The sequence below is a fragment of the Idiotropiscis lumnitzeri genome, chromosome 4 (genome assembly GCF_059441095.1).
Source record: "Idiotropiscis lumnitzeri isolate Australia: NSW breed Sydney's pygmy pipehorse chromosome 4, RoL_Ilum_1.0, whole genome shotgun sequence".
NCBI lineage: Eukaryota > Metazoa > Chordata > Actinopteri > Syngnathiformes > Syngnathidae > Idiotropiscis > Idiotropiscis lumnitzeri.
Window position 1 is genome coordinate 26,703,998 of NC_142394.1, and position 23,489 is coordinate 26,727,486.

The following is a 23,489-nucleotide window of genomic DNA, read 5'->3' on the forward strand; positions in this document are numbered from 1 at the left end:
GTTGACGTACACTGACGGCATTCGAAGGACTTTTAACAATTTCACTCGAGAAGAAAATGCGAGATGACCGATCCCGTCTCCGTGTCTTTTTGCCTGGCCTTCTCTCGCCTCGTTCGACAGCGCTGGCGTCGGTCGGACTGGCGTCTTCATCACCCTCAGCATTGCCTTGGAGCGAATGAGATACGAGGGCGTCGTGGACATCTTTCAGACCGTGAAGATGTTGCGGACGCAGAGACCCGCCATGGTGCAGACGGAGGTACTCGTCACGATGATATTCGAACATTTAGGTGACGGGTTATGGTGAAGGTTTGCACGTAGCATTTTTTTTTTTTTTTCACGGTTTGTTCAATATCGCAAACTGTTGCACAGATGTTTGCCAGACATTCCCAAACTGTTACAATTCTAATTGTCGGCGAACGTCTCGGTGACCGTCGGCGACCTCCAACGAACCGTGGCAAAAAACAACATTCACCAGATTCCAAATACCCTCTCAAGTAGTGGCGTCCAAATTACGTCCCACCCACCTTTTTTTTTAGTGTCCCGCGCCATGTACAAAAAATAACGACCACAATGTTATTGTTCCGAATGTTGAGATGGGATTTTGCTGACTGATTGATTTTACATGTTTAATCCGATAGAATTTTTAAATATTTCAAACTGGCCCTTGCTTCATTCTATTTTTCTCTATGTGGTCCCCGGAAGTAAAAGTCGAGTCACTCCTCTCGTGGAAACCATTCGCATGACTTCAAGCCCTCAAAATAACAATCGGTGCAGTTCCATGAAGCTTGCCTCAATGTCCACCGACTATTGTTCGCGTGCAATAGTCGGAGGAGTAAATCCAGCGTCTCATTCCGGTGTCATTGGTAAACAGAAATATCAGTAGTGTCGAGCTCTTCCTTTAACGATGGGAAAGATCAGAGCCACACAAAACTGAAATTTATCACTTTGAGTTCAAGCTCAATTCCCAAGCATGTCGTCCTTACGCACAAAATGTCACCTTTTGCAATTTCATCTCGGGTGCCGAAAATGATTTGTTTGTGTTTTGTGGCTTGTTTTTTTTTTTTTTTTTTTTCAGGATCAATACCAGTTCTGCTACAGGGCTGGATTAGAGTATCTGGGAAGTTTTGATCACTATGCAACGTAAAGGACTCAGCATCGGAGGGAAACGCGGAAAGAAAAAAGAAAAAAAAAACCAGTTGCGCCTCTCTTCTGAGCCATAAATTACTGCTTGAGAAAGTACAAACTCCTTGCAAACAACTCATTAAGTGTTGGATGTGCGAAATGAACCCGCCACAAATAAAATAAAAAAAAAACAACAAAAGAAAAAGATTCCCGGGAGAACCAAGTATTTTCCCCAATCCAAGTTGAACCTGGCCTTGTCACCAATTGATGGAATCCGGACCATTGAAGCACCTCGTTGGATTTTTTTTTTTTTTTTTTGCTTCAAGGATTTATTTGGGAGCGAACGAACCCGGCACAGAATGTGACTCGAGCCGGGTGAATGCATTACGAGAGGCATCAGAGGAGCGCGGGGAACTTGACGCACATTGTAAAGAAAAATAAATCACAATCACACTCATCGGGAAAACTCAGACAATGTTCGACTGGACCGTCACGTTGAAGTACCCTCTCTCCTCCTGTCTCATCATCTAAAGTGTACGAGGAGATATATATTAAAAAAAAAAAAAAAATCTATGGAATAAATCAAATGATTCGTTTAGTTTTTTAGTACTTTATTATAAAGCCGATGTGATTTTTTTTGGAAATGTGTGTAAATTTATTATTATTTTTTTTTTTAAAGAATATTGACATACATGTTTTCCCTATTCTTCACGCTGTTTGTGCAAGATTTGCATTTTTTGGGTTTGTAGCACATGCATTGACTTTAAAAAAACAAAAAAAGGCTCCGAGCGAGTCTTGCCCATTAGCCTCGATTGTTTCCCGATTGCTTTTGTTGCATACACCTCCCATCTGATAAACTGGGGCTTTGTGGAATCAACAGGGATGAGCAAAGTATGAAGTTGCTGCTATCAATTATCTTAGTTCTTCCATGTCAGGATGATGAGAGGGATAAATTAAATAAGTTATATATCTACATATACATTTATAAATCTATAATAAGATGTGAAATACAAATCATATTCTAAATATAGAGTTTAAAAGCAAACGTTACGGTTGGCGAACGCTTCTGAATGGTGTGGGAAAGTGATGTTTCACTGGAATGCACATCAGTAGGACACAATTCTGATTCAGTGCATCTTTTCTTGTGCAATAAATGATGTTATTTAGTCAGGACACCCCGCCCCCTGCAGGCGTCACGTGGAAATGTCCATCAGCTGTATGTCACACGCCGCTCCACGCAATTGGGCAAAGTATATAAAAAAAAAAAAAGAAAAACGTCTTGTATGTTATTTAAACCCTTTCTCCAGGATTCCTTTTCCCATTTTGCATTTAGAGTGCCTTATATTTATGCCTGTTTTTATACCATTTCAGTGTATCTTTTGAGTATTCAGCATATATGTCAATATAAAAAAATATATTTGTGTGTTTATTTACGGTAGTATTCACTATGTCACATGAGATTATATATGCAAACAACATTTTTAAGATCATTGTGTCATTTTCAGTGGCCTTACCGTGAATGCGAGGGTGCGACTAGTTCACGGACCTGGAGGAAAAACAGGAAAATTCAGCTTTTCAAGATTTAAAACGTTCAAAGTGAGCTGGATCAGGACCGGATTGTTGCTATCATTCATTCAAATGAGTGAGCCTCGAAGATCACACGTCCACTTGCATTCGGTATTGGATCGCAAGCCAAAATAGTAAAAAAAATTAAAAATCATCCAAAATGTTTTCTGGATAAAGACAGATGCCACTAATGTCTCATCTTGTACACATTTGAACCGAGAAGCTAGCAGATATTTCACCAATTTAAATGTTGTTAATGAGGGAGGAAAATGGCTCCCAAATACCCCTCCTGAAAAATCTTGACCAAAAATTAAAGAAATAAATTTAAATTTCACACACATTCGTCACAAACATGACGAGTGTTTAAGTCTAAAATTATTCCATGCCGTTATTTGCTGAATGGTTACAAATATATTATTATTGGTTAATTGGGGAAGCAGATTTATTTATTTTTTTTATGTGCGAGAGAACCACAGCCTGCTTAAAAGTCTGAATTTTCCGACCCTATTTTTCTACACCGTAAAAGGGGTCCAAAGGAAAACCAGTGGACGATCTTGACGAAACAAAATTCAACAACGTATAATGTTATCACTTAACACTTTTATCAATTTTATCCCAAATTTCGTACACACATTTACATGGCAGAGATTTTTACGGTGATTGGCATCTTTTCCACGATTCACGATTTATGTTTGCTTCATGGATGTGCATTCCAGATCTTTCTTTCCCTTATAAACACAGTTTTGTTAACTTCTTTGTTCATTTCCTGACATAAAAGCACTGTTATTATCCAGTGGCTACAAAAAAAAACTGTTTTTGTTTATGTTCGGTGCATGGTCAAACATTGCAGGACGGCCTGAGTCGGCCCGGTAAGGAAGATTTGCACTTTCTCTATCTTTGTACTATGCACTGCCCTATTGATTCTAAACCCAATAATATATTACTTGAACCCATTATGAAAAAAAAAGTCTCCTTCAACGTTCACTTTGTGTGTATGTAAATAACACAAAAAGTTATCAACTATTTAAAAGGGAAAAAAAATTGTGGAAATGAAAAACGGAGAAAAAAAAAAAAAGAAGCGTCCATTCTGTTGCTGCGATTACTCCAGCAATGACCTGGAAAATTCTGCCGCCCCGCCCCAAGATCACATGTTCAGCTTGGAGTGTCATTAACAGAAATAAACGTTGTGTTCCTCTGCTCTCTCTATCTATCTCTCGTCTGGATGATGCATAGACTGAAAATGACGTCATGAAATTGTAAAAAAAAAAATAAAACTGTAATAATAAAAGGCTTGTTAATAGGTTCATAAAATTACCTCTGATTAGTTGTAAGTGCAAATTGCGTATTTTTTTCTGAATGAAAGGAGTGCTTTTTATTTTCTTACTTAGGTCACATTCGTGGGGAAAGAAGTCTGTATGAGAAATCAAAAAGTCACATTTGTTATAAATGAATTCTATTAAAAAATGTCTGTGTTATGCACTGGCGTTTCACTCGATTCCCTTCATCAGCTTGGCCGCCGTGTTCCAAACATTTTGCAATTTTAACGTCGCCCTAGTGTCTTAGCAGTGTTTCACAATCTTAATTGAGCCAAGACGCATATTTGATTCGAGCAAAACATTACAGCAAACGCACATGAAAAATGCCACAGGAATTATATACGACGAAAAATATTATTTTGTCTCAGTTATTCGCAAATTGAATTTGAACAAGAAGGTTTTATTATTTTATGAATGGCAACTTGTAGAAACACTTGGGAATTGGACCCATTTAATTTCCCCGCCTGTCTACACATCAGTGGCAAAGATGCATTATTGGTATTAAGTGATTTTTTTTTAAATTTGTTTTTTTTAAATTTGTGGCTAGGGATCATTGTCCAGTATTTTAGGAAAGATTTGCCCGGCAATCCACCAAAATGTGTAGCGCAATTTATCTTTTGAAGAAATGACCAAAACGACCCTAAAATGACTGTCTCAACCCAAAGCCGCAGCCTTGTTATTTGTTGCGTCTCGAGTTCTAATAAAGACACTAAAATGTCTCGGTTTTCCAGCGGTACCAGCCAGTCCAAACATTACACGCTTGTCATTTTCCAGCCCAACTGCTCATTCCTTCATGTTTACCTCATTTCTCCTTCAGTTCTTTCAATGACCATGCAAAGGTTTGGACCGGAATGAGTCGACATCGAAGACTGTAATGTTGTGATTGCCTACCCTCGCACCATTTTTACCCACTGGCTGTCTCAGCGAGCAAGACTAATCTTAAAGTTGAGCGCTGAAGCATCTGAGCAAACAGACATTCCGCCCGTTGCCAAATCTTCCGGGCTCGACTTGAGCTGGAGGCAACGCGGCGAACAAGTGAAGCGTCTGAAATGGAAGGCTACGGCTCTGCGAGCAGCGTCACCCGAGGGCCTCGTGCCATCGCGTCGGTGAAGGCAGCTGTGCGGCAGAGAGACGGGCAGCGTGCCCCGCGGCCAAGTGATGATGAGGGTGATGATGGAGGGAGCGGCCATACGCTGAAGACTGACAAATGCAGATGCGAGCAGACACCACCGTCAAATTTGCCCGCACATCAATGTACTTGGAAAGACAAAGGCGCAAGAATGGGAAAGTTCTCCACATTTCTGTGAAAGTGCTGAGAAAGCTGAACAAAAGCGTTACATCAATATATATACATATATATATGTCTTTGAAAAACCACAGTATTTAGAAAATAAAACATGAACTAGGTTTATTTATTTAATTTTTTTCAAGTTTGCCCGGCCGGATTAAAACGTTTAACGGGCCGCATGTGGCCCCCGGGCCGTAGTTTACCCAGACCTGATTCAAACGATCATCTTATCAGCCAGTGTTGTTTTCAACGATGGTGGATATATTTCGTTAACGCCCCTTTTTTCATGACGATAACTAGACAATGACAAGCTAAACTTGTTTTTTTTTTTTTTTTTTTTTGGTGACGAAAACGACGTGACGTACATTAATTTTCGTTGACGAGACAAGATGGGACGAAATTGTTAGCGCGTGCTTCGTCAGACGCTCAAAATGTATGATATCTCTTCCTATTGTACAATTCATCTGTCTTTCAAAAAAATGCTACGCTGCTGCAACCTATCCTTCGTTTGGGCACGCCCACCACCGGAACTGCACGCAGAGCGCATGCGCCGCGCACAGACCGGTTCCACTCTGCTCTTCCATACCGACACACTTTCCATTTCCGGAGCACGGCGACAGTGACACTCGGTAGGCTACTTGGTTCTTATCAAAGCAAGTTATTTTTCGTAAAGAAGACATGTTTGATAGAGTTTATACTGGCGCTACTGTTTTTGAACAAGTCTATATTGTTAGAACGTTTTTATTTTATGTTGCTTTAATTAAAATAAAGCCACAACAGTTGCCAAAAAACGTTTTGGTTCTCGGCTCATTATGGAGCAATGAGCATTAATTCCGCTGTTACCATTTTTATCTGAATATATTTACGAAAAGTTTCCGTCGAGTTTTCGTTGACAGAAAGCTAAATTGTCCATACAAAACAAAAGAATAAAACTTTTATTTCCCACAGTGAGAGGCAAGCGAACCCCTGGTGACCTTAAGGCATGACGAGAAAAAGGAAAAATATACAATATATACAGTAGGCTACTTGAAGGCAATTGCACATCAATTATCCTGTCAAGCCGGGGTGGTGTTGGGGGGGGGGCACGAGGAAATATAATTTATGAGCTTCTCGACAGCTTTTTTTTTTTTTTGTGGGTGTTGTTGCAAGCTAAAGCAATACTACACCTCCACTTATTCTGCCACCTCAGTCGTGTAGATTTGGTGACCTCAGAGGACGCAATGTCAATTATTACGGGCTATGGCTCTGCGGACTGGACTTCATTCCCTAATCAAAATAAATGGCCAGGGCAGCAGAAAGTGAAAGGCACAAAACCATCCAACAACATCAACAAAAAAAAAAAAAGGCACAAACAAATCCATGAGGACACATCAGTGCTCTTCACCTATTTGAATGGTTTCAGCGAAACCCCGATAGGATTTTGTCGTTTTCTGCAGCAGTGATTTCCAAACAGGGTGCCGTGGCACACGAGTGTTACGGGAAGTACAAAATTGAAAAGACGGAGCGAGGTGGAGTTGACTTAGCTACGTTCCCCAGATCGCTTGCCAATGAATATATTTTATGGGGGGAAAGTTTTCGCCACAAAACCAGTCGATGAGGTCAAATAAGAAATTGGACTACACGAAGGGGAGATGTTTTTTTCTGCCTTTAGTTCATCTGAAATTGAATGAGTATTTGTTAGCCCAGATTAAATGAATGTACTTTTCGACTACTTTACCCGTCAATGGAAGTGAATTAATTAATTTATTTAATCCCAGAAATTTTCACGAGAGGAAACCGCTCAATTGCAGCCTTTTTTGGGGGGATTTTGACTGATTTTGCGAGGCCAGCAGAATATTGTGTTCTAATGCTATAAAAACGCGGAGCTATGATGTAAAAAAAAAAAAAACAGGCTAAGATACGTCTTTGGGAGGCGGGGAAAACGTATATGTATATTATGAATATTCAAATGACCTACTAACAATTAATCTTACGAAAACCTTTTTGGAACGTGTTTGCGTATGTGGTTCGAGAAAAGAGACAAAACATGACAGCAGCTGCACGTAACGTGCTCATTTCCTCATTCTCTTTTAAGTGTGGCTTATCATTTTGTGATGTCTTCAAAGGTTGAAGTGGGCCAAAGTAGAGATGTCCACATCCATTTTGGGTCCGCTTGGTCTTGTTATTTTGTTATTTTGACATTCGCGCGATATTTAAAATGACTTTGAATGGACAAGGAAAGGGGGCGTGGCCATATCCCTTATTTTTAGGGGGTGGTTTTCAAATCATTATTTATCACTAATTTCTCCAAAACAAACCGATAAGATAAAAAATGCAAGCAAATATAATTTTCCTGATAAAAAAATACATAAATTGAGCTTGTTATTGAAAAATGAACCATCCAAGGTTTTGAGCAATGTATTGGAAGTGTCAGAAATGTGGTGAAATTAATTGTACACACTCGGCCCAAAACCACTCCAGCTTGCTAGCTATTTGACTGTCAGCGCATGTGTGTCATTTCATCGACGCGCAGCACGAGTGCTTTTAGCCAACCACTCTCAAGCACAACAACGCTTTTATGCTGTCCGTCTTGTGCTCAGGCCTACCATTGTTTAACTCTTCAGCTCTTACGTCTGACGACAAACCGTCGCATAGTCGAAAAGTGGTTAAAAAAAAAAAGGACGGCAACAAAAAAATGCCCGCCGGCGCAAAGCAGTATAGAAATACTAAACGGGCCGCTACCTTGAAATAACTTCCTCCTTTCCATCAGGTAATTCAATAAAATAGGGCTGAGCGCGGTCCACGGGGAGCTAGCAAAGCAGAAAAAAAAAAATGCAGTGTCGGTCTGCTCCAGCTCTGGGCCAGACGAGAGCGTTTAACTAGCACAGATTAACTACTGTAGTCCCACCGGTGGTCTACGTGTCCTAGTGTAGCGCCTCAGGGGTGGAAGATAACAGCCAGGGACTCGATCAGGGGGGGGGGGAGCCGGTAAGGGAGCTGCGCGCTGGAATGATACAGATGTCAGCTTAGCACAGAGGTGTCAAACTCAGGCCCGCGGGCCAAATTTGGCCCTCAGTGTGATTATATTTGGCCCGCGAGGCCATACCAAATGATGACTATATCGTTTTAGATTCTATATGATAATAGTAACAATTTTTCGTGATACTCCAAGACATGGGCTTGAATGGTTGACTGATTTATTCATGTTTTTTTATTTTTAAAATAATTATTTATTATTATTCAAATTTTATTTCATAAATTGTTTTTTTTTTTTTAATTCAATTTTGTATATATGGACTATTAAGTTATATATTGTATCGTAATAAGTGTGCTTGTTCCATATTCAATGTTAAAACAAATTCCATATTAAAAGGTTCATTTGTTCAATGCTGCTTTGTTCAAGTTTTACTTTTCGGCCCGCTGTGCATTTGAGTTTGACACCCCTGGCTTAGCATCCTTGACGAGCAATTTGCATCCATCCTGAAGTGCACTTTCAATGCTCTGTACAGCGCCCAAGGTTTGTACCGCACATGTGCTGCGCTTGAGCATTTTGTTCTGCGTTCATACTACTTTCGAGCAGTGGCGGACCATCAAGGCCTTCTCTGCTGGACTAACATAATCAAGAAAAAAAATATAATCTTCACATTGATGTCGTATTATATCCTAGCGTTGTATTTTTAGGTGAGAGTTGATATCCAATAGGAATTCCGCTAGCTCGTGTTGCCGGGCAGGTTTCACAATACCAGATACAATCGTGCGGGCATCTCTTCTGTCAAAGTGTGTTTCTGTATATTATTTCTCTAAATGATGGTATTATGAGAGAGATTTATTCATTTAGGACAAAGTAGGACTTCACTGAAGGCCGACGTGTGCATTGCACGGCCCGCCGCTGCTTTCTAGCATCCTGCGCTATGCTGAGGCAGCAAGGTGGAAGCATTCGGCCACGTCGCTACGTGGACCGCTTTAGCACAATGACAATTAAGAGCACCAGTGGCCTAATTGAATTGATGCACACCCCCATGGTTGTGATCGTTCAAATCTGTTATTGTGCACTTTATCGTCGCACCATCCTGTGGCCGCGCCACGGCCGACTGTGGAGGGAAAAAAAATGAAAGCAAGACAAATGCAAACGCAACTCAAAGTGTTGGAGCACAAATATGATCTCATTCTATGGATGACGTCTTTTTCCAATTAACTTAATGCGCACAAGATGGGATTGCTAGCGTATGTCCAATATGGTGTCATCCTTTCAAGAGGACCGCCCCGCACTTCCATATTACTTGAGTCAGCGTTTTTGCAGATGAGGTCAGCATTAAATGGTCCGGCGCCAGCGGTGACTTCGACGCCAGGACTCGAGCACCCTGTCGCGTAGCGCTCCGTACTGTACATGTACATTGTTTGAGCGTTTTTAACTGCGCTAATGCATCCCAGACTTCACTTGGGAGTTCTGGACCAGCGTGGTGTGTGGCAATCAGCATTATTAGAGTTTGGGATTTTGATTTTATATATTTATTTGTAATCAGTTAATTTATTTTTTTAGAGTAGGTTTGTTAGTTTTTGAGGGGAAGCTTAGGTTTTTTTTTAGCTTTATTTTTTTATTTGTTTGAGTTTTTTAAATATATGGTATATTTGTGAAGTGCGACATAAAAAAAGGTCACTATTGCGCCATAAATTACTGATTGCTTGACTTCCCTTTCAGATGAACTGTAATACTAAAATAAATGCATTCAAAATTAACATCATGTGTGCTACGCTCTCATATAAAATAAAAAAAAACAACAACTCTGTGTCACCTCACGAAGATAATGCAAACTTGTTTTTTTGTGAATACTTTTTTTTTTATGTGCTTCCGGGTCATTTTCTGGGTAAACAAAAGTAACAAATAAGACGCGAGTTCACCCACGGGTGAATTTAATTGAATTTTACTTTCAAATTGATTTGAAACAAGACATGAAATCAGTTCTTGATATTAAGTACGTTTTTCAAATGAGTGAACGGTATCTGAAGCGAGTGCTAAACAAAAGAGGACTATTTCGTCGGAAAATTTTCACTGACTTGGCAGTTTCAAGTTCTCCTTTATGATTACGGCCGTCTCAAGACGTACTGTCGTCTCTCAAACAGCCGCGGATTAGAGGCAATGGTAGCCAAATGGTCCCGGAAGTACATAAACGCGCATTTAAAAAAAAAAATAAAAAAATTTTCTTCCGTGTCACCTTAGGGGCACATCTCATCCTGCACTTTGACGTCCCCCACTGGGTTGCACTCGAACTTCTCGTACTGCGCTGAAGCAGGCGTGTCTTGGATTAGTGTCTTATATACTCCACTTTAACCGGATTTGATTTTACAGATTGTTTTGGCCTCGGATTTCTGGTGTGGTCTAAAAAAAAAAAGTCTTCTTTTAGGAAAAACACAAGTTGGATTCTCCCTAAGTGTCTGCGAGGAGATTGCGGCTAAAAATACACCAAAAGAAAAAGTAAAGTCGTGGCGCTAACAGACGATTAACACAAAGAATTATCAGATGACGGCGCTGTCATATCATCTTAACGGCGGGAAGATTACACCATCAATTCCCTGCACGTATGCGAGATTACGCCAGCGCTGGGATTCAAAGGAAAAAGTCAGCATGTCACTTGAAGAACTAAAGCAGCCAATGCCAAAGTTTTATCAGTTCTCCGAAGGCCCGCGGCTAAATTTAGAGCTGATCCAATGTTTGCTTTGACTTGACATGACCGTCGCGACTTCAAAGTGATCGCGTACTTGCACAGCTGCGTCGTATATTTGCGCAAACCGCATCTTGTTGCTGTGCTCGAGCATTCCGGATCGCAGCCGAGAATTCCTTTGCTTTACTTTCCTTGAGGATTTTGGATTGTGATTGGAAGCGGCGTGCGAGTCGGCGGCCTGCGACTTTGTCCTTCATTTGAACTTTTCCACTCGTTATCATTTCCAGTTGCACTAACCTGTTTCTATTTACGGCTTTTCAGTCGTGGGGTTTCTTCAGTAAAGAATATCGCCGCTTGATGTGTGCTAGGCACCACTCCAGGATTTTTCTTTTTTTTCTCTCTCCAGGGGCTAAGAGGGGGCTTGATGTATATGTTGCTGCCATGCTTGTCTCTGTGCGCTTGTGTAAGGCTGCAGCCATCCACAAACGTAATACGCATTGACGCATTTTTTTGCACAATTTAAATGGAACCAAAAACTATATACTTTTGAGTTGCTCTTATACGATGAAATTTCCTATAAATAATAAAAGAAAAAACATTTTTTTTTCCCCTAGATTTTGAACCGTGTGGCTTATGCAACGGAGCGCCTTTTCTGTGGGTTTTTCGTTCACCACTAGGGGCGCTCTAGAGTTCAGAAAATAAGCTCAATAAATCTCCATTTTTTTTCTTCTCTCGGGTCTGTTCAATTTTTATTTGCAAAGTTGTTGTCGTGTTTAAAGGCATTGTTTTAATAATCGGTTTATGAACGTTCAACTAATTTTTTTTCAATATAGAAAACTGCCGCTTATCGCCTGGTGCGGCTTGTATATCGGGTTTTATGTTGTTTTATTTTCCCCAAAACAGAGTTGCTGCGACTTGTAAACATTCTTCCCTTTTCTTGGGCACCAATCCATTTTTTAATAATAAAGGAAGGAGTGAAATTATATGAAAAAATGCACTGCGCTAAAGAAAACTAAAATACGCGCTTGAATTGATTTTTAATTTAGTAATAATAATTATATATTATATAACCTTCATAGGAAACAATTTGTTTTGCTTTTCTAGGATGCATAATATCATCTACATGAGATATGTACTTGAACCATAAAAAAAAATACAAATGAGTGTATTTTAACGAGCTTGGTTGGTTGTGATTTATCGGAGGTGTTTCCATTAACGGCTTGTGGCAAATGAGTCATGTTGAATTACTCGGAGTGCTCGGATGTTCATAAATGCAACACTCGGTGCGAGGTCGTCATCGAATGAGCGTGATAGCGGATCTGCTTTTGTTATTCCATTTCAACCACGTACACAAAAACTGTTTCGTTTTTTAATAATATCTTAATATCGGATAGACACGACAATTTGTTAGCGTAGCACAGTCGGACATGGAGGCGACTTTTTGTCAGACACACTCGGTAGCATGTGCGCGCTAACTCCAGCTAGCTTTCCGGAACGACGTGTTTTCCTCACGTCATTAAATCAGCCGCAACGTGCTTCGTATGAAGTCATTTTTGTGAACTGTTGCTAACGCTAAAACGGGTTAGCCATGCAGCTCAAATATTTCCGTTTTACTTTGTAGTTTATTTCTGTCGTCTTTGTATGCTTTGAGACAGCGGCACAATTTGTGCACTCGTAAGACAATCCGAAATGTTGCCTTTACAGTTTGGATGGCCACAGTTTGACCTTTTTGACAGACGTGGGTAAAAAAAAAAAGTGTCATTAAAATAGAATAATCATGTTTTGCCTCAGGCCCGCTGAGGGAAAAATGCTTACAAGTAGAATCCAAGTTTTTTTTTTGTTTTCTGCATGCCTTCAAGCTGTGGTATTATTATTAAGAGGAAATAGATCCCATGTGCTCGCTTTTATCCCAAACAAGGTCAGCGACTGCATCCACGCAGCGTGTGGTGTGTTCTCACATCTGACTGGCGGGGAATCCTGAAAACAAAGACGTACTAGGGACAAAAAGTTTGAATGTGGCGAGAATAAAGTTTTTCCAAAAGAGCTATCGTGTGAGAAAGATAGTGGACGACTGGTTAGCACGGTGGCCGCTCGGTGCGGAGGTCGTGGGTTCAATTCCGGCGCCGGCCTTCCTGTGTGGAGTTTTCATGTTCTCCCCGTGCCCCGGTGGGTTTTCTCCGCTGAATTCTGAAGCAACAGAAAACCATTCTTTGGTCAGACGAAGCGAGTCAACGTCGCATATCGTCGATGAGCGTGTTAGCACACGGGCCGCTTCATCTTCTTCCCCTCCTCAGCTCTCGATCCTCCACACGTGCGCCTTGTGGGGCTGCGCTAACAACGTCTAATTTGACACTCTTTTTCTGAGAGCGGCCCAATTTGGAGCTTCCTTAAGCTGCCGTTTAAGTCAACAGCCGCTGACAATGTGACTAATCAGAAAAGCAGGAGGCGAGCGCAGGCAGATGTACCTCCGCATTGCAGATGAAGACGTGCCGGGGTCCAATCAATCGGCAATTAGCGCCGTTTCACCAGCAGCTGTTACGAAGACACGCTGCTATTTAACCCCCCGTTTTGCCCTTAAAATGTCATGTGCACAATTTGATATCTCATATTTAGACTTATTTATACATTTGTATGACGATGAAGAATTTTAAAAAATGTTAGTTAATGTTTTTTATATATATATATATATTATATTATTATGTATATATTATATTATTATATATATTATATTAATATATATGTATATATAATTATATATATATAATTATATATATAATTAATTATAATACAAAATAACTCATTTTCCAAGCATTTTAAAAGCATTTTCATTAATAAAATAAACTGTAGAAAAAAAAAAATATATTAAATAAAAAAAAATAAAAATGTATATATATATATATATATATATAATGTCTATGCGTAGAATGCTGGCAAATAAGATGAAGACTTGATTTTGGATTTTCTTTTTTTTTTTTTGCTGTCATCTCTTCCCCGGCCCCCGCTCGCCCGCCCGTTGTCCCTTCTCATTGTGGAGGAATCTTTGAAATGCAATTCCTTATCGGCGTCGCCCGGGAAAAGTATCAAATAAGAAGTACAGTGTCAGCGGACTGCAGACGCTCCTCTGATTTGATGATTAGGCCCTCCGGAACAACGGAAAATGGAACTAGTCGGCCCAAAGAACTGTTGTAAGGTTAGTCTAGAGTTTTACCAGAGGCTGTGGAGCCGTGTTAAAGGTTCTTGCGTGTATTAAGGATGTACTGTGGTGCAAACGGAGAACACTTCTTTGCTTAGATGAGGCCAGTTTACAGTGTTGGAGAAGCTGTGGATTGGTGTTAAAAATTCTTGTGATACGACCTTTATGAATAAGTCGAGGTGGTACGGAGATCGTGACCGGATAGCGGGGGACTGATCGGCAAAAAAGGGTCAAGTGCCCAGCTCTGGTAACTGCAGTTGTTGACAAAAATGTGCTCTTTCAGACGCAAGCTCCATTTTTGAGCAAAATTGCCCATCCGATTGACGACATTTGGACTGTGAACCAATGCAAAAATCGTTACTGTCCAGTTTTCCGAAGTCCCGAAGAGATGACTTTCCCAGTGAGCATTCTAAAACATCACATTGACAATCAATTGGAAGACTCTCCACTCATGCGGAACAGCGTAAAAGATCCGGCTGCTGTCTGTATTGAAAAGATGGCGAAACGCGACATTAGCTGTTGATAAGCGGCAAACACGGAATTCCACGCCAAACAAAAGGGAGGGGGGGGGGGAGGATTGATGGGAGCCGGATCCTCCCCTGATGTCAAATGAGGGCTGCAGAATGTGCGAAGCTTCACAGCCCACTGGCTTCCATCAGGACTCCAGCTTCATAATGAGCCATTGTTTGCCGTTTGCGGGCTCATCAAATTAAATTGCAAGGCTCACTGATTCCACCAACAGTTTTTTTTTTTTCCCTCTCTCTTATTTTCCTCATCGCAACACCGAGAGACAAACAAAAATAAACATTTCCTGTACAAAAGGGGGGATTGTGTTACACGTGTTTAACACAAATAAAAATCCAATGTAAAAGATCTTAACCGAATTACAAATAGATTCTTCTGAGTGGACGATCAAAAACAAAAGGCATAGAATGCCGTTGTGCCTGCGGGAATTTATTGAGCCACCATAAGTGTGTTGAGAGTTAAGTAAGAGGCTTCAGTCTGCGCAATCGACACTACATTAACCTTTAAGTTCATCAATAGACACCACAGACATGCCGGTGAGTTTACGCCGTGTCCCGTGTTTATTTTCCGTACCCAGAGGTCAAAGAGTTCTCGAATCTACGTGTATCCCGATACAAAGTCTCGAAGAAAGATGCGTTTCCGGCTTCTCCGTGTTTTTTTTTTTTTTTTTTTTTTTTTGCATTTTTGCTGAGTTTCCATTATTTCCCAGAAGGCAGAAAACGAGAAGATTAATGCAAGAAGCGGTTGATGTCACATAAAAGACGAGCCGAGCGGAGTCGTTGCCGCGGTCGCCAATCTTGACGTGTAAGCACATCTCTTAATTTCACACTTGGCTTGAGACTTTGTGATGTAACGCCGTGGCCATATTGCCGCGTCCGGTCCAATCACGCTCACCTTGGCTTGGATTATATTTGACGAACGATGCCGAAATATATATTTCGCAGTATTTTTAACATTTGAAAAATATTCCAAATTTTTTATTTAATTATTTTTTTTTCCTTAGCATTATATAGACCAGGCGTGGGCAAACTACAGCCCGGGGGCCACATGCGGCCCGTTAAATGTTTTAACCCGGCCCGCCAAACTTGGAAAAAAAATCAATAAAAATAAAATAAATGAATGAACCTTGTTAATATTTTAGTTTCTAAATATGGTGGTGTGTCAAAGACATATACATTGTTGTTATGATTTTGTTCATTTTCATTTAAAATTAAAAATGTTCTTTTCTGTCAAATTTTAGAACCCATTGTGGCCCGCCAATCAAAAAGTTTGCCCACCCCTGACCTGACCCTGAAGGCAGTCCGTCCGCTTCCTGAGTCCAACATTTGCTGCGTATGCAGTTTTACATGAGCAAAAGATACAGTTTTCAAGAGGGAAAAGGGAAGCATTAGGAATGACTTCCACACTCATGGACCATAAACATGGGAGCAAACGCAGATCAATGAGATTCTATTACCGTCCTATCTCATTTCCCCACAGCTGAATTGGAAATGGGCTGGAGATGGATCGTGTCATTACCAATTCCTGCCGATCCACGGCGGCTGCAGACGATTGTGCGTGTGTGTGCAGGTGTGTGTATTTGGAGGTGTGTGAGTTTTCGCGTCGTGCAAAGAGGTGAGTGGGAGTTCATGCCGCTATCGCAAGCAGTGCCCATGCCGGACAAGCTCAGAGAATGTTCAGCGAGGTGCCGGCTGGGAGTGGAAAGCGAAGGCAACCAACACTAAGGAAGTGTTAAAATAAAATAAATAGCACGATAAGCAGAAATAGGAAACAAAGTTGTGTGGCTCTGGAATAATAACAGAAAGCATAAGTTTTATTTTTTTTTTTTTTATTTGAAATTAGAGTTGCAAGTTACCTTTTCTCGATTTATTTTTTTTTATTTGCACTGATTCTAAATCCGCTCTTGTTATTCCTTTGACACATCTGGTTTTCACAAAAATAATAATAGATTTTGTGCTACGTCCGAATCAAGTGGTTGAGGTTAGCAACAGGCGGAATTCTTTTCTGATGCATGATTAAAATGCGTATTGTGCAAACGTTTACTGGTCAACAAAAAATGAAAATATTTCAAAAATGTAACTTTATGACTGTACAACATTCTAGTGTGATTTATTTTTCCCCTTGTTGACAAAAAACATGAATTTTTTTGGGGGGTTATTATTAAATGGATTAATGGCATAACCATTCATTTCAATTGAGAAATATTTCATAGAATTGCGATGAAATATGAGCGTATTTGAGTTACAAGCATGGTCGTGGAATTAATAAACTCCAACAAATTGAAAAAAAAAATGTATCAAGCATTAGTATTCGCTTATTATTAAATATGCATACATTTAAAAAAATCTTTTCTGTTTGGAATGTGTGTAGAATTTTGATAAGCATAAAATATTTGTTGGTGGTACAGATTTGTAGAGGTAAGCATAAATGTCTTCCTCACAGTTCTGAAAATATCGGGTTGAATTTGGCCTCCGACCTTCCTGTATGCAGTTTGAATGAAATGGATTAAAAAGATTTCATCAAATTATTCTAAATCATGAAATGGCTCAAAAAGTGAACAAAGTTAAGTGAAGATGAAACATTGACTTGATTGGGAAAAAGTCTTAACGCTCGTGACAAGGTTAACTGTAGAAAGAAGGAAGAGAAGACAAAAATCCAAACTCGAACCGGCACGGATGAGGAGAGAGGCCTGTGCCATTTATGGTTTCAAAATGGCTTCTCTCGCCAATGAATGCTTATCTTTTTTGCAGAGTGCGTTGCACACACGTCCGTCTGATAGGGCTTCCCACCACCGCGGAAGATAACAAAAATAATTAACTAGCACCGCGCAAATGTTTGGCACGAAAGGAACGCGACAAACGCTGCAGTCACCAACACAAAGTTTATTTGTACAAAATGCCTTTTTTTTTTTTTTTTCATGGCACTAAGCCTCTCATCACGAATTGTACGTTATGACATGAAGTATGGGAAGGTCATTTTTTTTTAAACCACACTTCTTGAAACAGCAAGATCTTACGTAAGGCATTAAAAATAAGCATCATATTTATATTTTTTGAAAGACAACATTTAGCATAAGATTTTTTTTGTGTTAAACACATCCAGGAATGATTTAAAAAAAAAAACAAAGTAACAATTTTTTGAAGATTATGTAATGGACCTCTGTGACGTGTACTCAGTCTGGTCTTTCATAATAACGTTAGGTTAGCTTAGCAATTAGCATTGGAGTCTTCGGCTTTCCCTCTGTTAAATACTCCTCCTCATCTGATTGTGAGAACGATATTTGTCAGAAGTGGAACTTATTCACCGCCATTGAGTCTATGATTGCGGACTTATGAGCGAAACTGCAAATTGTTTAGCGACACACAGCAGTAGCAAGCCAAAGCTTTGCTAGCTAGCTGCTGCGGGCTAAGTAGCAGCAATCGTGCCTCGACATGCCGACTAGTCGTACGTAGGTGACAGTTTTGGGGGTCGTCTCCGCCATTTAAATAAAGGAAAAAAAAGAAACAAGTTATGCTAATCTTTGTGGGGTTTTTGTTTTGTTTTTTGAGGCACAAAATGTCAATTTATTAGCACACGGCTATGGGGAAGCTTATTGAATTCCTTTAATAAATGAATAAAACAACCTTCTAGAGCAGGGGTGGGCAAACTTTTTGATTGGCGGGCCACAATGGGTTCTAAAATTTGCAGAGGGGCCGGACCAGGAGCGGATGGATGGAATGTTTTGGTCACCTCACCTCATCGGAGAAAAAAAAAAAACATTTAATTTGAAATGAAAGTGAACGAAAACATTACAACAATATATTTGTCTTTGAAAAGACACACTATTTAGAAAATAAAACATGAACAAGGTTTATGATTTAATTTTTTTTCAAGTTCAGCGGGCCAGATTAAAAAACATCTAACGAGCCACCTGTGGCCCCCGTGCCGTAGTTTGACCACACCTGTTCTAGAGCAGTTTTTTCCTTAATTTACACCAATGTACTCTGTGTGAAATCTGGGCCTGTTTAGTTATTGTAGCTATTATTCAATGAACGGGACAGATGGATATTCAAATAAAGACAACCCGGCTCACATAATGGATGGAAGGACGTCCTTTGTGCCGTCTAGTGGAAGAGCACTTCATTGTTCTGCCTGTTGCTCCACGTCATCGTCATCGATAAATGAACAAAAGCACACTTGCAGTAAATAATCATTTTCAGATCAATTAAGTGAAATTGGATCATTTTCTGCAGCGCGCTCGATCTCTTCATGGCACGTGAATGTCCCGAGGCAAACGGCTTGGGAATAAATGTTGGTGTGTCGTGTCACCGGATTAATTGAATACGCATGAATGGTGATATAGCGACGCATTTAAACACAACATTTTTTTTTTCCCTTCAGTCCGACACACAATCCCGGCCTTCTCTCCCAAACGCTTTCAAACACTCCTGAAAGAGATTCTGCTCACCTGTGTCCTCACGACCATCTTAATGACCTCCAAGTCTTCCACATAGATCTGATTTATGACCCCAACGGTCTTGGAATCAAACAAAAAAATAATAATAAATACAACCAAAACCAGGACAGAAGAGTCTGGAGATGACTTCATCATGGTAATTTTGTTCTCGGCTCAGAAAGTTTCAGATGTGCTGTGGCTTTGTTCCTCGACACCAATATGGTAAATAAAAAAGGAGAACACTCCATTTAGGTTTTAAACATGCGGTGTCCTTCAGTGACACCGGTCCAGAATTTTTTTTTCTTTTGATCTGCACTGTTGGCGTAATTTCAGGTGAAGTGGACTGCGGCGGGCCTGACAATCGCCTCGATGGAAAATGAAGAAATATCACCCGGTGAGAACCCCTAAATTTAAAATACAGCGAGTCATATATTAGCGTCCGTGCCATTGTTAAGCTCGGCCACCTAATGACGGGAAACTGATAAGCGGCTGTACCGTGTCATCGCCGATGTAGAACCAAAATAGATTCAATTAATCATTTGAACGGCTATTAGAGAAGAAAGGCGGAATATGGGGGGGAGGGGCTAATGAAGAATGATTATGGTTGAATTATTTGGTTTTGCTCTTGGAATGAACAAGGAAAAGTTTGCTTCACACTTGTTGTTTGTGTTTTGCGCTGTACCATGCCAAGCCACAAGGGGCCGCCTTCACGCATTTGTTATTTTACTCTCGGTATGACGCAACGATGCCAACCAAAACGGAAATCATGTAAATTACATAGGCCAGAGCCATTTGGTGGGAAAATAAAAATCGGATTTTTTTATTTTACAAAAATTATACTAATAATTTGTCGGTATTCTACCCCCAAAATGAAGAAATAAATAAAATAGTGGAAATCTGGACTTTCTTCACTCAACGATTATGGAGTGTCAGTTTTTTTTAACGGCTATTTGCTTATATTTTAAATTGCTTCATAAATATTCTGCAAAACAATGAATGACAATATACTGCAGCAATATTTTACAAAAGAAATTCTAATTATGCCCGCGCTATATAATTGAGATTTTTGTGATTATTTATGTCACTTAAATGTCTCCGATTACTCCAAAATGAACCCCTGAATCAGTTCCAGGTTAGCCATTAAATTAATCATGTGTAGTGTTGGGAAAATGAAGCTTCAAATCTGCTTCATGAAGCAGTTGTAATATTTTTGGACTCCAGTAGGTGGCACTCTCGGTTGCCAATTTTTAAAGCCTTTATTTACACTAAGAGCGCCATCTAGAGGATACAAAAATACAACCACTGGTCTCATCTCTGACACATTGTCATCTTCCCCGACTTTGCTCTGCTCTTGAATTAAAAAAAATAAAATAAATCATTGCCGTCGTTTGACTTCATTCTCATTTTCGGTGAAGAATTCACACGCAAACGCTTTTCATTATCATTGCTCTCCGCCCACTTTAACTGGCTTTTGTTGGTCCCGTTGGCTCCCGTGAACATGTTGCTCCACAACCTCATTTCATTCCCTCTCTGGTGTCTTCCTCTGCCCTCCAGTGCTGCTCTTTTGCTTTTCACCGCCGCTATCTCGCTTCCACAGAGGCCAAGTCGAAACGTTTTGGCGTTCCGCAGCTGGCCGACGCGCTCGCCGCCGTGCCGCCGGAACGGAAAAGTACACTCGTGACTGCCTGTTTGACTCGTTGGATATTCACAGCCTGCCAGCGAAGACTTCCTGACAAATGACTGCTAAATGCAAGATGCTCGCGCACCATCTTAGGACGGCAACCGTATTCCCACACGGAATCTGAAGTCGTCAAACAGAACGGACCCTCCCACTTGTTCATTTCACAGACGATTAATCGTCACGAAGATTATTTCATTAAATACGCGCCCTTGTGGCCCGTCGACGGACAAAATCTGGCTTCGTTAATTTACCGCAAACGCGCGACGCCATTTTGCGTCTCGTCAAACGTACAATGACCGGATGGAGTATAATGGTTTTGGCCGAGCACCCTCCTCGAAGCTTTCCTCAATCGAGGCCACGGTGGCGCCATTTCTTGACTGGAGCACGTCATGACGCCGCCCGCGTGCTCCAAAGGCGACAAATCCCCGTAGGCTGTCAACGCCATCCCCGGTCTCTGCGGAGAGTATCGGCGTTAATGCCGAGTGAGCGTCATTTAACTTCGCATCCATTAAAGTCGATGGCGGCATCGCTCACTGACGGGGTCACTCGCCATCAGCCGTAATAAGAAGAAGTTCAAAAGCGCATACTAAACAGTCTGGGGGTGGAAATTCTGTCCAAACATTTCAGTTGGGTATCGCAAACCGAATTATTCTTTGTTGATGTTGCTGGAGGGCACTCGGCGGTTTGATTTTCCAATTTACACATTTGGAAGTCAGGTATGAAGATGTTGAATTCTAGTGAGCTTCAAATCTGCTACTTTTGGACTCCCGTAGATGGACTCTTGGACATTTTTTAAAGCCTTTATTTCAAGCGACAGCGCCATCTAGAGGACTCAAAAATACAACAACGGGTTCATGAAGCAAATTTGAAGCTTCATTTTCCCATCACAACCTGGAAGCAAATTGAGACGAAATGAGAGGAACCCCGATGGACGGGGACGACATATGAAATATGAATCACATATGAATGAAATTGACACACTTGCTGACCTGTTCCCATGCGCGCACTTTGAATAGGCAGCTCCGATCTCATCAATCTGGCATGAGAGCAACCTATGACCAAATTTCCCAGAGTGACGCGGGGGCGGCCATGAAACCAACACGGCTAATCTGCACGTTTTCATGCATCATTAAAACGTGGCTTGAGACGGACGTTTCAAAGCAGGATGACGTCAGCGTCTCCATGCCAACTGGAGATTTCCAGCCAGCGTGTTTATCTCGCCGCTGCGAACGGCGCAGGACGACCGCGGTCTTGTTAAAATCCTTTTGGCTGAAATTCCCAAACGTGGTCAGACCGAGGCGCTGCCGCGGCGGCCGAGCACATCATGCGCATGAACAACGTCTTCAATTTCAAGCGATGAGCGAGCTCATGCGGGCAAGAAAAGGAAATGAAACATTTACGTTCAATAACTTAACATTTGACGAGACGTGCGAGAATTCAGAGGCTTCGTTTTTGCCGACGTTTTGACGGGCCCGACAACTGATGACTCGCGTGAATAATCCAATAATTCATCACGGCTTGGGGTGGGTGTTAAAAGTTGTCCGCCTACCAAGACATTTGCGATGAGTCAATTTAAACCAAACCAGCTTTGGGAAGGCCCGGCCGGTTTTGTTCAAGTGACGACACCGAAGTGCAAAAAAAAAATGGACAGGAAGCATGTATCTAGAGCACAAAAGTGATTTAGAACCCAGATTGCACTACTACTTTGAAATGGACTTTCTCCCCCAAGTGGGCGAGCAGCGCCGAGGTGGGTTTGCGTAAAGCTAACAATTAAAACTAGCGAAAAGAGAATTAGCACTGCGTGAGCATGTCATTAACTGGCAGGGACGTGGAAACAATGTGAGCCTCCAAGGTGGCATCCAAAGATAGGCCTCGACCCCCCCCCGACTCCATTTACGTAGGTGGCTGCCCTTCAACGCAGCTTCTCCAGATAATAATCCACAACGGATTTGGCACGTTCTTGATATGGGTTAGAGCACGGGTGGGCAAACTTTTTCATTGGTGGGCCACAACGGGTTCTAAAATTTGACACTTAATGACCTGTACGGAATTTACGGCACTCATCTTCGAAGCCACACGAAGTCGGACACAAAAGTTATTTCATTCGGGTATCGTTGAAGTCAAAAGTTTGGCCTTGTGAAAACGTTCGTTCCCACCGATCAATTTGGCACAAACGGGACTTTTGTCATGTTTTAGCCGGGCAAACGCACTTAATGTCGTTTTGATGCCACTTTCATCCCACAGCTCAAAATCACATCTCATCGTAAAGAGGGAGATGAGATCTACGAAAGCGGCGATGGAGAGACCCAAGACTCAAACATTCCACTCACGACAAATCATGAAAAACTAAAAGCTCAGGCATGCTTTGCTGTCTTGTTTTTTTTTTTTTTTCAACTCATTATTAAAATGAAAATATAGGCACGCGCACCAACTCTTGTTTTGTGAGCCCACTTGAATGGCAAACACAGAATCTCAATTTTATTTCTGTGGCTTCACAATATTTCAGCCAACTTGAACAGTGCGGGAGGACGATCGGGTGAGTCATCCACGGTAGCTTGGGTTGGCGCTAAGCTAACGCTATCAAGTGAGTACGTTTGCATTTCACGTATGACGGCATCCAGAAAATGTGCATCTGGAAAAACCACCGGTTATACTTATCCAAACTGATATCGTCATAAAACCGGGCAGTGTATCGAAGCATTGCAATTAGCTAACAATCATGCT

The 23,489-nt window shown here is 41.0% G+C and overlaps 1 protein-coding gene and 1 long non-coding RNA gene across 39 annotated transcripts in view; both read left to right on the top strand.

The window, feature by feature from the left end:
* Positions 1 to 4,167, top strand: part of LOC148338887 (receptor-type tyrosine-protein phosphatase delta-like) — a 269,563-nt gene extending 265,396 nt beyond the window's left edge. For all 37 annotated transcript variants that reach the window (XM_088293384.1, XM_088293387.1, XM_088293394.1 and 34 more), the window contains 2 exons: positions 121 to 256; positions 1,076 to 4,167. In XM_088293384.1, the coding sequence (XP_088149510.1) occupies positions 121 to 256; positions 1,076 to 1,144 (205 nt within the window). In that variant the 3' untranslated portion in view covers positions 1,145 to 4,167. The remainder of the gene's footprint in view (positions 1 to 120; positions 257 to 1,075) is intronic.
* Positions 4,168 to 5,798: 1,631 nt separating this feature from the next.
* Positions 5,799 to 23,192, top strand: LOC148338890 (uncharacterized). 2 transcript variants are annotated; one of them, XR_015842964.1, is made up of 3 exons: positions 5,799 to 5,921; positions 19,418 to 19,478; positions 23,010 to 23,192. It is a non-coding gene; the product is annotated as an uncharacterized LOC148338890 (long non-coding RNA). The 2 variants fall into 2 exon arrangements; XR_015842963.1 differs by lacking the exon at positions 5,799 to 5,921 and adding an exon at positions 19,087 to 19,306.
* The last annotated feature ends 297 nt before the right edge of the window (positions 23,193 to 23,489 follow it).